Raw genomic sequence first — 16195 nt, forward strand, 5'->3', positions numbered from 1 at the left:
ATAAATTGGCAAAAATGTTCCAGGTAGGTGTTAGTGTTTTAAAATGTGTACATATTGTTAGCATAGTCAGGGTAAGTTTTCACTTTTTTTTAAAAAGTTCTAAAAGGAGGTAAGGAATCCCACCGCTAAATTTAGAGGTTGGTACCACGCCAGCATCACCCTAGAGGCAGTGACACCAAATGTGTTTAAGGGGAAGGTTGGGGCCCGGGGGAGGGGAGATGTGGATCACAACTGGAAATAATCTAAATGATTCCTGGGTGAATTTTTGTAAACTAAGCCCATTAAGTGGTTTTTAAATCTGCTTCAAAACCTTTCAGATCATTTAGTTTGAGATGTTTCATTATCATAGTCTGTGAACTAAAAAAAAAAACATTTGTTTCTTTCTCTTTTTGGAAAGGCAAGAGGGAATAAAAGAATTAGAGCTCTTTTCTTCAGCTTGTGTTCATTTGAGTCTCCTCAAGGAAGATTAGCTGTAGCCATCCCCAAAGAGAAGGTCTCACTTGGTGGTGAATTCTGAACATTCCCAATTACAAGGATTCTGATTAGTTACCCAACTCTCCCACTCGTTACTAAGGCAGCAGATCCTCACTCCGGGTTTTTAAAAATATTTTTGTGACCGTATTTCAATGTGATTGGTTTCCTTTGTTAAGTCTATGTATTTTCTCTGATACATTCAAAGGCATTCTAAGCAGAGGGCCATCGGCTTCACCAGACTGCTAAAGGCAACCGTGATACAAAAAGAGGTTAAAACCCCCTGCGTTAAGGGGATGCCAAGACAGTTGTCATCTTTGAAAGGCTAACTAACAGCAGATGTATTAATTGAGCCATGAAACTAAGCACTGGCCCATGGGCCCAGACCCAGAGAAGAAATTGTCCAGCCTCAAACCAATCAGGCAGAAGGCCTAAAAGACCATCTCCTGTGCCTCTGTTTTGTATTTCCTTGTTTGGTTTCCATGGGAATTCAGTTATGTGGGAATTGAGTGGCTTTATAAGCAAGACCCAGTAAGAGTACAAGTGCGGGGGAGGGGTGATAAATGTGGATTGGGACCAGTCTCAGAGTTGCAGATTACCCAGAATTTCCATAGTCCATCCTGATGGTATTTGTATAACTGCACAGCTGTCTTTCCCCACTCTGCCCCTTTTGAGCCCCAAGTCCTGACCGTTGTCGGTCTCCTGCCTTCCTCTTAGGTTCTATATATCTCGTATGGACAATTTTTTTTTTTTTTGCATGCTATTCCATCATGAGAATGTGAGCTCCCTGAAGGCAAGGGGACTACATTTTTGCCTTTCTTGGTATTCCCGTTGTCCTTGCTTAGCTCAGGGTCTGGCATACAGTAATTGCCTAATAAATGCCCGTTTGTTGACTGTTGTTTCTGCTTCCCCCTGCCCAGGTATACACTGGCAGCTCAAGACCTCGTCATGCGAGCTCGAGGCGTCCTGAAGGACAGAGGCTGGCGGATATCCAACGACCGGCTGGGCTCGGGAGACGACATTTCTGTCTATGTCATTCCTTTAATACACGGAAACAAACTCTCATGAGACTCAGGATGGCCCAGGGGACTGGGAGGGTTGTTGGAAGAGAGAGATGGTATGTCTCTTTGAGGAAGGGAGACGCACAAGTCAGTTCCAGTTGGTGTCCTCCATTCTCAATCCATGCCAGGTGGGCGCGGAGTTTGCTCTTACCCAGGCAGGGCTCCAGAAAAAAAAAATGCCTCTATCTTACAGTGCTTCAGGTATCCCTTGGGTTCTACCTTCTCCTCTATTCATGGGACTTGGGCACTTAGCAAGACCTAAATGCAAAGACTTCTCTCGTGCATCAGGTTTCTCTTGCTTCCTTTTATAGATCACCTAAGTTTGAGGCCTACCCTTTTGGGGCCACGTGAGTATTTATTTTGTTCCAGAGTAGTTGGAGCAAGCATTTTCAGGTATAACCCAGTTCAGAGATGTTCAGCCAGTCAAATTGCCAGCTTCCCTCAGAGCTGAAGAAGATACACACTGGAAAGTCACTGTTATGTGAATGCTGGATTGGACACTGGAAGTCCTCCAGTCAGCCTGGTGCTTGTTACAGGGAAAGCTTATAAGACATGGGTGGTTTTTTATGGGTGTGGTTTTTTGGGGGGAAGATGTGGGGGAGGTGGTTTGTTTTTTTGCATTCCTCGAATCCCCATCTTCCTAGTACAGAGTGCAGGGCTGGGATGTTGCAGCTCCTTGCCGAGGAATGCATTTTCCAAAGCCAGCCCAAGGCAGTCCCTATATTATTGTACCTACAAGGGCCCAAGCAGCCGTGTGGAACAGGGCCCTGGATGACAGAACACTGTTGTTGTAAAACAGTGAGCATTGTCCTGGGTCATGTTCTCTTTCCAGATTGGTTTGTTTTCACCAAAATCTGTATAGTCCCTTGGACCTTTGTGGCATCCACCATTAACCCTCATTGGTCTTTCCTGTTGGGGGCCCAAGGTGTCTCTCTGGGAGTAGGGATTTACATTCATTGAATGGCTGCCTCCCTCTCTCCTCCTATCACCCGTCCTGTTTAAAGGATCACTGTGTATATAGAGACCTGTTTGAAGCAGTGTTCAGGAGACCAGGGTGTCTGGGAAGTTTCTTACATTGGCCTTTTAGCCATACCTCCTTTGAGGAGTACCATAGCATCCAAGCAATCCATACCTAAAACCAAACCAAGATCCCTGGACAGTGACTGGGGGCAGGTGTCTCATGCTCCCCTGGTAACTATCAGCGTTTTCCAATCTGGTCTCTCTTACACCCTATAGTACTGACTGCTTCACCCTTCCTCCCTGCCATCTCCTGTCTTTAGATATGATTTCACAGTTCTTGCTCATACACCAAAGCACCCCACTTTCATAACCCTAATCCAATCCTGCCAACTTTATTTTTTTCAAAGAGGGATGGGATTCAAAATGAAGTAAAATGTCCTTTCTGACTACTGTGCAAACTATAATGCTCTGCTTTGTGGGACATGAGCTGAGGCAGGGAGTGGGGTCTACCAGCTACGTCTCCTCCATGAGCCTCAGATGCTTGGGGCCTCTTCACCAAGCTAACCATTTTCTGTAATGAAAACCATTTCTATAGGCCAGTGAAAGAGAAGAAGGGAGTTGGTGTAATTCTAAAAAATGCCAGCTAGCCAGTTCCACGTTTCACACATATTTGAATTCCTTCCCCAGAGGAGAAGAGGGCCAGCATTTCCACCAGGCTGCCACGTCTTTGGCATTCCTGGAGGCGTTAAGATTTTCTTAGGATTGGCTTAGAGCCTTCCCAACTCAGGAACTATTCCATGATGTGTAAACTAGTAGCCTGCCAAGTGGCATTTCAGCACTAATGCACTCACCAGGTATTTACCCCCAACCACTGGCTGCGAGGAGTTTCTATACCACTCTGTCCATCTAGGTCTGCCCACATGAGGTAGGCCCCCTCCCACTTCCTTCCTCTGTAGGTCCAATCCAGCCTTGGGTCTGATGTTACACTGTAGAGATGGGTATCTGGAAGGGGGGTGGGAGAGGGATGCTTTGACTTCTGTGGTTCCCATGTTGACTGCGTGTGATGCCGCAGACAAGGAAATACGGATATCATACAACCTAGGGGAGCCAGACACTGTTCCCTTTCTCTGTCTCGCCCTTCTTCCTTTCAGGCAAATATAGACAGGATGAATGGCGATGTAGGGAAATACCTATTGGGACCTTGAGCCTTTTTCCCGTGGAAGCAGATCTCATGTTGTGTGTTCTTGACTTGGCACCTAGCTCACCTCCTGGTCAGAGCCATGGAGCAGCAGCAGTCCAGTGCACAGCATGGCCTCTAGGTCTCAGGCTATCCCCTGGACACCCACTTCTGCTAGCCCTGAAACCCCACCATTTGAGTATTTGTCATTTCAGGATAGCATCCAGAAATTACACTCACGAGCCATAGGGAAAACAGCGAAGAGGTGAATTTCTCAAACAGTCCAAACCCAATTCTGCACGGTTTTCTAACATGTGGCATTTTCCGGTTTGGAAAGCAGGGCTGTCAGGTGGAGAAAGGAGAAAAGGCAGTTGATGCTAGATCCTGATACTGTAAAGGCGGAGCCTCGAGTAAGACTGCACTAAAGGGGAATGAATCAAAAGGGACCAAAATGATTTGTTCGAGCCCCATGTTTAAGTCTGAGCTTGCTGTGTATTTGCCTTTCTCACCCAGACCAGGATGACTGGTCCTTTCATCCTAGGGCAGTGACCACATCTAGATAATGTGTTGGCCGTCAGAGGACTTCCCAGTAAGACCAAACGGCGGCACACTCCAAATTCTATTTATTTACATGCCACCAAGTCTTGTGCGTCTGACTTTGAGCCAAATCCACTTGTAACTATCCCGAGGAAGTCTCACTTTTCATTTCCCAGTTGTGTTATTCTAGTCATCCTGGGTGTCGGAGTTCTTTTGGTCTTGTGGTATTTTGTTTAAGTGAATCCCTCCCTCCCCCCAAGTCACCCACTTGTCTTATTTAAGATGGCACTTTCCATTTCCCAACTGGGCTTCTCCAGCCCCTACAAGCCCTATATTTTGTCAACACTGTTTTCATTAAAGGAAGCAAAACGGCTCCAAGGAAAACTGCTCCCAAACCCATGCTTCCTCTCCCGATTTAGGCTGTAGGATCTCCCCTGCATATACAAACCCCTTTCTGCACAGTCAGCCATGGGATATTAGATCAGCCAAGCTTTGCACCCTTCTCACAGCCAAGGTGACTCCTGACCAAAGGCTAAGCTGAGAGGGAGGAGCCTGAGTGCTCAGGAGTAACAGAGGAGGAGCACATGTCACCGGGCCTGCGGGGACCCAACTATGACTGCCCTCAGAGCTCCCTTCTGCTGACCACGAGGAAGTGAGCACCTAAGCTTTCTCCACTGAGTTCTGCTCTGGCCCCCAGCATGGGGTGGGGGGAGGGGAGAGACAACAGGAGAGGGGGAGTTGTACTATTTTCATTTGAAGTTTTTAATAGTCAACTCTCCCCCCTAATGCCCCTCTTCCTTTCCTTTGCTTCCATGCCACCCTTCAGATATCTCAGGCAGGGCTTTAGCCTTGGCAGTAGACATCTGGGATATCAAGAGATTTAGTTACCCATCCTGGGAACCTCTGAGAAGGGGTCTATTTTGATGATAATCTGCTATTGCAGTCCTCCATGGTTTCTCCCAGGTGTGTGCCCCAACCTCTCCCCTTCATGAAGTCAGGCTATTTATTGCTCAGGGGGAGGGGGTTTTATATCACCAGGTATATAGCCTTCCCTTCAATGGCCCAAGCCGCTCTATACTCTTTTCCCCCAGTGAATAATAAAGCCTTAATGGGGTTTCTTTTTTTTTTCCTGGATAAGCAGCCCCTTATAGGACTGTCAGGGAGAAAGAGAGAGCAGTGAGATTTTCATAAACAAAGAGGTGTCAGGCTGACCCCCTCCCCTCCCCTCCCCACAAGCTTTTAAAAATAGAAAAGGCCTCAGGCCACTGGACAGAGTTCTACACTGGAAAACTCTGAGTACAAAGACCAGAGGGTGTTGCTGAAGCCAAGCGGCTCCCCCTGGCCTTCCAAGAGGGCTTGCAGCTCGGCAGAGTTGGGCTGACCTTGGAATTAGAGCAAGCCTTGGCATCGGTGAGCTGGTGATGTGGCACATAGATGAATAAAGCACTGAGCTGCTATCTGTAGAACACACCATGTGGGCGGCCCAACCAAAACGCAGGCTCGGTCCAGATTGGAATGCCAGCTTGAACAGGCTTGACCGTCGTCACCCCACCACGTACTCTTGTGTAAATAGCTTTCCTTTTTTTTTCCTTTGTCTTAGATGAAGATGTATTCATGTACCTACCACATAGACAGTGACCAAATGAGACTGTATATGTGCTGCCAGTTTCTACCTGTGATGGACTTGAAGGATGCGGAGCCCAGGGGGCCTCCGCTCTTTCTATCCTTCCACGAGTGCTCTGTGTTTGTTGATGTCTGTTTGGGGTGTTTGGGCTTTTTGTTGTTTCTACTTTTAGGGATTTTTTTTGAGGGTTACTCTTTCCTGTTGCCTTGTTTTGCTTCCCTTTTCCTTATTCCTGCTGGGGTTCAAACAGGCCTACAACAGAAACCATGCTTTCAAGACCCTGTGATCTTTTGGGCGTTTCCCCACAAGGACCCTCACTAGATGAAGAGGGAGAAGAATCTGTCAGAAAATGGCTTTCAGAATAATACACTTTTCTGCTTTTTTTCCGACTGTGTTGACTTTTGTAAGGCGCCCCCACCCAAACAAAAACCGTTTAGTACAAAGGACTTATGTATGTGTTTTGAAAACTCAAGTGCAATGTCCCAAGGGAGAAGCTAAGGAGAAATGTATATGCTCATTGACATTTTAAAATAAAAAGATTATATATATATATATGTACATAGGACACCTTCATCAAGGCTGGTTTTTGTCTCTGTCCTGCTTGCAGTGAGACCTTGGGCAAATTACCTCACTGGGCGTTATCTAGTCTCTAAAATAAGGGGATTAGAATGGTCTAGGACTCGGATGGGAAACCAGCGGCCTCCAGACCACATGTGGCCACTAAGCCCTGGCTAGGTGGTCATTGAGGAAGGCTTTTTGCAGCTCCAAAGTCCATGATCACCCAAGTGGAGAAGTTCTCCATTCTGAGAAAAGCCACATATTTGAACACTCCCTCCAAGTATAAGGCAAAAGTAAAAGTGATTAAAAGAGAAAATGAAACCAGCCTTTACAGAAATAACACAAGTGCCCAGAGATGCTGGTGTCTTTAAAAATATACACCTAAAAGCCAGGTATGGAGACTGGAATAATGCACAGATAAACATCACTGGCCAAGAGACATTCTCCTATAAGAGAGGTAATGAGTTTATTCTTGCTGATGACAGAACTGAAAAGAGCATTTGAGTGGGTTGGTGACTCCCTGATGGGCTTACCGGCATAAGAAATGTTCATGTAGAAAGAAAATTGTTAACTGTTACCAGTTACCAGTTTGGGGGGAAGGTGGGGATGTTAGGGGAAAGTACTACTACTTCGATCTGACATAAGACTGCCCATGGAATGCTACTTCCATTTAGCTCTAGGAAGCTGAGAGAACTGATAAAAATACTGACAATTCTATGAATAGTCTGGAAGACTCAGTTCACAAAGATTGCCAACAATACCCTGAATCTTTATTTGAGCCTTTACTTAGGACAAACAAGTTTTGAAGGAGATTATAAGTCAACCTAAATCATCACCCCAAAAAAAAGGATTGGGGAGGGGGAGGAAAGAAAAGGGAATAGTCCTTGGAGAAAATAGGTTTGCAGGCTTTTATATAGTAATCCGTTTTGTTTTACTCTCTCCCCCCCCCCCAAAAAAAAGCTCTAATCCCTTTCAGTGTTCTGGTGACAAAGGTGCTATTGGACAACTTCCTTGCAAAGTTATCTTGCACGGTTGGCATAAAATGATTGAAAATTAGTAGTGGAGGAAAATTATTTGGGGAAAATATACCTGTAAAGGTATATTTTTCTGTAGCCTGTAGCCACTAAGAGAAACATAGGCTAATAGAACTTATTTAGAAGAGGGGATATATGGTGTATAACCGAAGAGGCTATAGATTTGAAGTCAGAAAATTTGGGTTCAAATCCTAGCTATGGGACTTTGGAAAAATCGTTTCTCTGGGTCTCAGTTTCCTAGTCTCTAAGGGGGTAAGAGTAGGCAGTGAATAGAGTGCCAGATCTGGAGTCAGAAGGACCTGAGTTCAAATGTGGCCTCAGTTACTTTCTTGCTGTATGACCCTGGCCGAGTCACTCAACCCTGCCTCAGTTTCCTCATCTGTAAAATGGGCCAGAGAAGGCAATGGCAAACCACTCCTTTGCCAAGAAAACCTTAAACAGGGTCATGGAGAGTCAGGCCTGACTGAAACGACCCAACAGCAATAACCAAGGGTGGGCTAGTTGGTCATTAAGGCCCTTCCCAATTCTAAGTCCTGTGTTCACCAGTTTAGGATCATAGATCTAGAGCTTAACCATCCTAGTCCCGTACACCAATTTTACAGATGAAGGAACTGAGACCCAAGGAGTTAACAGGAAGGATTTGAATTTCGAATCCTCTGATGCCGAAGTCTGTGCTCTGACCATTGTATTACTGTGCAGTTTCTTTTCCAGCTTTTACGTAAATGGCAGTGTTTTTAAGATCAAACCAGTTAACATTTGCAAAGGACTGGACACGACCTCAACCCCTTTGGCCGTAGCTCCCTCATCTGTAAAAAAGAGGATCTGACTAGATGAGCTCTAAAGCCCCTTCCAGCTCTAAATTATGAAACACATTACAGTGCTACGTAAAGGGTGTCAGGCATTTTTTTTTCACTTTCATTTTTATTCTTCAGTTGTTTTCAGTCGTGTCTGACTCTTCATGACCCCATTTGGGATTTTCTTGGCAAAGATACTAGAGCATTTTGCCATTTCCTTCTCCAGATCATTTTACAGATGAGGAAACAGAGGCAAACAAGGTTAAGTGACTTAGGGTCACATAGCTAATAAGTGTCTGAGGCTAGATTTGACCTCACCAGGAGGAGTCTGCCAACTGTACTTCTCTGCCCGACGCTCTTACCTTTTGTGCCACCTAGCTGCCCTAACACCATTTCTCAAATGATTCTGGGAGAACATAAACACATAACCACCCCCACCAGTACCCTGTGAGACATTGCTCCTGGGGACAATGAAAACAAAGAAACTTGGGTTGAAGCTTGAAGGTTGATTTTTCTGCTACATCTTCCCAACTCTGACCCAGTAGTCACTTCTCTGGGTCCGCGTTTCCCTACCTGCAGAATGAAGGAGTTGTACCAGGTGGTCTCGTAGTTACCCTCTAGCTGTTGAAACAGTGAACTTACTATTCCCTTGTTTACGGTGAGGTTGTCTTGACCCCTGGGATCCCCAACTGATCTGAAGGGACATTTGATTGCAGAGGCGGTGAAAGCTTGAAGGCATTGGAAATGGGTTCGAAGCCAAGTAAACCCATCAACTGGATTCTAGTTAACAAACCCAAACACTGGGGTCTGAGAATCCTTTCAGTCCAATGATGCAAAAGGGTCATGAAATGAGGGGAATCCATTTGGAAGTGGCATGTCATTGTCCAGGCCGTACCAGACATGTGGCGCCCATGTGCTCCTTGTGACATCCTCTACATCCCATCTTTAAAAATTCATGCTTCCCAACACTTCATACTTATTGCCATCTCAGTCTCTTCCATTAACTAAATGACAGCCCAAAGAGTGAATTAGGTATCCTAGCAATTAGTCTGCCTTTTTTAATTGCTTTTCCGTAATTAGAATCCTAGAGGAAAAAAAAAAACCCTGCTGCTCACTCAATACATCTCACTGCTGTCAGCTCAGACTGCGCCTTCCATCAGCCAAGCTTCTTTATTGATTCGGCTCAGGGATGGACGGGGGAAGGCCAGGGCTGGCTAGGAGCTATTCTTTGTGAGTCAGTTGCTTGGCCCAAGCCTGTGAGTATTGCCTGGTCTTCATGCAGCCCAGCAAAGCCAGCCCTAAAGGAGGGAAATGCAATCATAAATGTTTCTTTTATAGTACGTAAGACTAAAGTAACAGGATCATCAGAAACTTGCCTACGTGGCGTTGCTAAAGAATAGCTTTTGAAAGAAAGGGGTGCTCAGAGATCACTAGAGGCTCCCATGGAGGAAGGGAACCTACATCATGGCTGCCAAAATCCCCCAAACCAAATCACTTCATGCCAGCTGTTGATTGGGAAAAGCTTGATTTGATTCTAGGGGTTTGGAATGTCCCACTATGCCACATTTTCCGCTGTGAATCTGATTTTGACAAATCCTATCTCGCTTATTTGTAACTCAGATTTAAAGATCACAAAATAACTTTTTCTCTCAATGACCCTGTAACATTATTGTGACTTTACGTAACTATAAGTTTGGCTTATAGCAGCATCAGCAGACAGCAGCGTTCCCTTCCCTCAGTCACAAAAAAAGCTAATGGTGACATTTAAGGTACATGTAGATACCTTATCCTATTTGATTCTCATAATCTTTGAAGTAGAGTAAGCATCCTATTTTACAAATGAGGAAACTGGTAAAGGTAAAGTGACATAATTCGTATCAGAAGTACAAGTATTTATCCCCATTCTACAGATGAAACAGGATAAGAGGTTAAGTGACTTAATCCAATTCAGACACAAAGTAAGCATTGGAACCAAGACTGAAACATAGATGTTCTAAAATGAGATAATTAGGATCTAAAAGAAATCTCCACAGACTGGAATGTTGGGTTTGATATGAAAACAAAATCTCCATAAGAGCAAGGACTTTTTCTTTTTGTCTGTCTCCTCTAAAGATTAGAGGCAACTAAATTGTGGAGTAGATAGAATGCTGGACCTGGAGTCAGGAAGACCTGAGTTCAAATCCAGCCTCAGATGCTTACTAGCTGTGTGACTCTGGGCAAATACTTAACCGCCATCTGCCTCAATTTTCTCATCTGTAAATTGGGGATAATAGCACCTACATCCCACAGTTGTGAGGCTCAAATGAGATATTCTTAAAGCGTTTAGCACCCAGTAGGCTCTTAAAAAAGTCCCTTCCCAGTTCCTTGGACAGAGTCTATGCTTAATGCATGCATGCCAATTAGACTACTGAAAGATGAAATACAGTAGGGATACGTGTACAGAATGAACAAGTTCAGGATGGGTGAGGCATGGCTAGAGTCAGCTCATTCAGGCAGCTCGATGGCTCAGGAGACAGAGCACTGAGCCTGCAGTCAGGAAGACCTAAGTTCAAATAATGGCCTTACACATGTACGAGCTGCGTGACCCTTGGCAAGTCACTTAATCTCTGTCTGCCTCAGTTTCCTTGTCTGTAAAATAAGGATGATAATAACATACCTCCTAGGTAGGATCAAAATGAGAGAATTGTTAAATATTTAGCACAGTTTGTGGCACATAGTGCAATGTAAATGTTAGCTATTATGTGAGAAAGGGGTCAAGGATTTATAGAATTGTAAACAAGTCACCAGTGTCATACAGACAAACACACACACACACACACACACAGAGCTAATAATAACATTTAAAGTGCATGTAGATACCTTATCCTATTTGATCCTTATAAGCCTTGAAGTAGGGTAAATATCTTATTTTACATGTGAAGTGACTTGTCCATACACCACATAAATAGTAAGTAACAGAAGCGGGATTTGACTCATTTCACTCCTGACTCCCATGTCCAGTGCTCTGTCCACACTGACGTGATGCAGCCATCAGCTACACTCCTAGAACCCTAAGGGTCATAGTCCTGCTCCATACCTCAACAATCAGATCACATGTAGAGTATGACATCTAATTCTGGGTCCAGCATTTCAGGAAGAGATGGGCACCAAGCAAAGCGAACGGGATGGTGAAGGGATTCCAATCCATGCCATATCAGAATCGATTGATGAGGTTAGCTTAGAAAAGCAAAGATGAGGGAAAAGGAGTCACATGAAGTGAAAGGCTGTCATCTTCAATCATTTGAAAGGTCATTGCATGGAAGAGGAGTGAAACTTATGAGGCCCTAGAGAGAAAAACTAGATAAAGCAGGAGGTTTTAGTTCAATATAGGGAAAACTTTGTAGCAATGAGAACTATCTCAAAAGGTAGTAGGGCTGCCTTAGGAAGTAACATCTTCACAAGAACTAGAGGTCATCAGAGGATGGATGACTCTTTCCTGGATGTTCTAGGTGGGGTTTTAGTTTTGTTTTTTTGAGGCAGTCGGGTTTAAGTGACTTGTCCAGAGTAACACAGCTACTAAGTGTCTGAGGTCACATTTAAACTCAGATCCTCCTAACTCCAGTGCTCTATCCACTGCACCAGCTGGCTGCCCCTAGGTCAAGAGTCTTAACCTTTTGTGTATCATAGACCCCTTTGGGAGTCTGATGGTGCCTGTGGACTTCTGCTCAGAATCGTGTTTTTAAATGCATAAAATAATATACGTTGGCATGCACAAAGAAAACCAATTAGGTCAAAATACAATTATCAATTTTTAAAAAAAAGTGCACAGACCTCTGGAATTCCTGATAAGGTACAGGTTGGACAGGTTGACCTTTGAAATCCCTACGTCATACAGTCATACTTCTTCTAAAAGACCCAACGCAAAGCGATAAGAGAACAGTGATGATAAACATGAAAACTACATTTCTGTTTGTTCTGTAATGCGGAAGTGACTGGCTTCCCAAAGGCTGTGCGAGAAAGACTTTGCGTACAAACCTATACTCATGCAAGAACCAGCCTAAATATGTTTGCAGAGGCTGGCTGGTCCCCAAGCTGGCCATAGGGCAATTCATTTTTAGACAAAACAATGAAGACCATCTACCAAGGCACGCTCGAATTCTTATCTCTGGTTGCTCGATGGTTAGAGCATTGGACTTGTTCTCAGGAAAAACTGAGTTCAAATCCTGTCTTAGACACTGGCTATGTGATTCTGGGCGAGTCATTTAACCTCAGCCTGCTTCCTCATCTGTAAACTGAGTATACAAAGAGCCCCTACCTCACAGAGTTTTTGTGAGGATGAAATGATTTATAAATGGTCATTTCCTTCTGCTTCTCCTTCCCTTCCCTACATTCCCGATGAATGAACTTGGAGGAAATTGTGAAACCAAGCTAACTGGGTCCACTGCAAACTTATGCTGCATGACCTCAACTGGGCCCTTCCCAACAGCAAGGCAAGCATTTTACACCTTAATTGACTCATTGTCCCACTGATGACAGCAGCTTCTCTATATCTCTTCATTTTCCCCGTTAAATCTCCCATAGCTTCCTTTGGTCCCCACACTCTTAGCAGAGAACCTTGCCTTTATTTCACTGGGGGCCATGACTGAGAGCTCCCCTTTTCCCCCTTCACATATCCCATCACTCAGATGCCTTCGGTCACTGTCTCCTTCACCCATCTCACGTGAGGAGCTAGCCTTTCCCCTTGCCAAGGCAAACCCTTCTACGTGTACAAATCGCAGCTTCTCTAGCAGATTGCCCCTTTGATAGTGCCCACTCTCACTAATCTTTAGTTTCTCACTGCTTATTGGTTTCTCCCCTACTTCCTACAAAAAGCCCATGTCTCCCCCACCCCAAAAAACTCACTTGATCTATCCATCTCCATCGATACCTCATGTGTCTTTCTGTTTGTAGCTAAACTCTTTGAGAAGGTCACCCACAATCAGTGCCTCCATTTCCTTTCCTCTCATTCTCAACAGTCTGCATTCCAAACTCATCATCCAACTGAGACTGCCGTCTTCAAAGTTACCAACGATCTTTTAATTGCCAATTCAAATGGCCTTTTCTCAGTACAGCCATTCCTGAATTTTCTGCAGTCTGACACTGTCCATCACCCTCTTCTCTATAGGTTTCTGACACTACTCTAAACTGGTTCTCATCTCATGAGTTTAGCTACAAACAGGAAGAGAGATATGGTTCTCATCACATGGATGACCACTCCTCAGTCTCCGTTGCTGGATCTTCACCCATCATGCTTGCTAACGGTGGTATCCATCTGGACTCTGTCTGGGGAGCTCTTCTTCCCCTATACTATTTCACTTGGTGATCTCATCTGCTCCCATGGACTAGGGATCATGTCTGTGCTGATGATTCTCAGATCTGCTTAGCTGTCTGGAACCTCTCTTCTAACCCATGGACTTGAATTTCTAACTGCCTACTGGACATCTCCAGCTGATGATTCCATTGATGTCTTAAACTCAATGTCTATGAAATTGAACACATTATTTCCCTCCCCCCCAAAAATAACTCCTTTTCTTTCCAACTTCACTATTACCGTCAAGGGTACTATCATCCTCTCAGTCACCCAAGCTTGCAACCTGGGGGTGTCATCATTAACTCTTCACTCTCTCTCTCACCCACCATATCCAATCTGTTGCCAAATCCTATTCATTTTTCTTTCATAATATCTCTTGCGTACACCCCCTTCTCTCCTGTGACACTGCCACCACCCTTGGATGATCTTCATCACCCCTTGTAGCCTGCTGGTTGGTCTCCCTGCCTCAAGTCTCTCTCTACTCCAGTCCATTTTCCATCCAGCTGCCAAATTAATCTTCCTAAAGAACAGGTCTTACCATGTCACACATATACACATACCCCACTATTTGAACTCCAGTGGCTCCCTGCACCAAAAATCCTGACATTCAAAGCCCTTCATAATCTGGACCCCCTCATATCTTTAATGTCTTCTTCCACTCTACTTCTACCTCTTCTGTGATCCCGTGGCATTGGCCTCCCTGCTGTTCCTCAACCAAGACACCCCATCTCCCAAGTCCATGCATATTTACTGGCTATCCGACATACCTGAATTCTCTCTTCTTTATCTCTACCTAGTTTGGTTAAAGTTCTGGACGTGGAATCAAAAAGAACAGAGTGCAAATCTGGCCCCATACACCAAACTTGTGACCCTGGGCAAGTCACTTAACTGTTTGCCTGAGTTTCCTCATATATAAAGTAGGGATAATAATAGCACCCACATCCTAGTGTTGTTGTGAGGATAAAATGAAAAAGAATAAATGTAAAGTGTATGGCACAGCGCCTGGCAATGAGTAAGCACTATATAAATATTAGGCACTATTGTTACTCTCTGGCTTCCTTCAAGTCATAACTAAAATCCCACCTTCTACAAGAAGCCTTTTCAGACGCCCCCTTAATGCTAGTGCATTCCCTCTGTTAATTTGTTCCAAATGATCCCATTTGGATAGTTGTATTCATGTTATCTCCCTCATTAAACTGTGAACTCCTTGAGAGCAGGGATTGTCTTTTGCCTTTCTTTGTATTCCCAGCAGTGTCCAATACAGAGCAGGCACTTAATGAAGGCATGTTGACTGACATACCCCGTTGCCCAGAGAAGTGTTCTCAAAGCTCTATTTCCTCCAATAGAAAAGTAACCAAGTGAGAAGAAAGCTGCTTTTACGCGTTCTCTCTCTCTCTCTCTCCCTCTCTCTGTCTCTGTCTCTCTGTCTCTCTCCCTCTCTTTCTCTCTCTCTGTCTCCGTCTCTCTCTCTCTCTCTCTTTCTCTCTCTCTCTCTCTCTCTCTTCTCTCCTCTCCTCTCCCTCTGTCTCTCCCTCTCTCTCTCTCTCCTCTCCTCTCGCTCTCTCTCTCTCTCTCTCTCTCTCTCTCTCTCTCTCTCTCTCTCTCTCTCTCTCTCTCTCTCTCTCTCTCTCTTTCCTCTCCTCTCCTCTCCCTCTGTCTCTCTCTGTCTCTCGCTCTCCTTCTCTTCTCTCTCTGTCCCTCTCTGTCTCTTTCTCTGTCTTTCTCCTCTCTGTCTCTCTCTCCCTCCCTTCCTCCCTCCCTCCCTCCTCTTGCATGCACACACACCCCCTCTGCTTTACGCAAATCACAAGTGCTGGACTGGTTGGAGGTAACTGAAAAGATGGATGACCTTTGTCCCACTTCCCCAATGGCAGATCACAGCTTATCCTCCTTTTAGTCTTTCTACATAGAAGTCACTTTTTTTTAACTAACAGATTTTATTTCAACACAACAGACACTTCCTAAAAAATAGTCAAACAGTTCCCCCATAGAGAGTACATTTCCCCCAAAAAACAGTTTATTGATTGTTAACAGAAAGGACAAATGTGTCCTTTAACTTTGACAGCAAGGAACATTGTATTTGACCAAGGCTTTGTTGCCTCTCCTGTGTTGACTTTAGAGTAGAAATCATTTTCATGGTGAGTTTACACAGTGAAGAAAAAGCAGGAGGACTCTGCAGAGCTAGGTAACTTCGATTCTCCCCCTCCATCCTCGCTGGTAATGAGTTTTTCCATCCCTGGAGGCCATAAAAACTAGGCAGGGGACATCTGACAAACATTCAGAGTATATAATAGAACTAGCAGTAAATTTAGTCATCTGCTCACATTTTTAAAAGATTAGCAACCTCAGGTGATATTAATTACACATATATAATAACTAATTCATTGGATAATAGATGTAGAGTTGGAAGGCACCTTCGAGGACTTACAATCCAGCCCATTCATTTTATAGATGAGGAAATTTCTGTCCAGAGAGTTGTCCAGTGACTTGCCAATATTACACAGGTAGCCAAAAAAAAGGGCCGAGATATGAACGCAGGTACTCTGACTCTGTAATTCACAACAATAGAGAGGATTATCCTCTTTTCTTGACTAAACTCCTTCTCCATTGCCTCATCTGATCAAAGTGATGTCAGGTTCTGAAAGGCTTG

General features: G+C 44.5%; 1 protein-coding gene across 1 annotated transcript in view; it reads left to right on the plus strand.

Moving 5' to 3' along the window:
• Positions 1–6216, plus strand: part of PPM1H (protein phosphatase, Mg2+/Mn2+ dependent 1H) — a 317942-nt gene extending 311726 nt beyond the window's left edge. The window contains exon 10 of the mRNA XM_036760023.1: positions 1392–6216. Within this exon, the coding sequence (XP_036615918.1) occupies positions 1392–1539 (148 nt within the window). The 3' untranslated portion in view covers positions 1540–6216. The remainder of the gene's footprint in view (positions 1–1391) is intronic.
• Positions 6217–16195: the final 9979 nt, after the last annotated feature.

The sequence above is a fragment of the Trichosurus vulpecula genome, chromosome 5, assembly GCF_011100635.1.
Source record: "Trichosurus vulpecula isolate mTriVul1 chromosome 5, mTriVul1.pri, whole genome shotgun sequence".
Taxonomy (NCBI): domain Eukaryota; kingdom Metazoa; phylum Chordata; class Mammalia; order Diprotodontia; family Phalangeridae; genus Trichosurus; species Trichosurus vulpecula.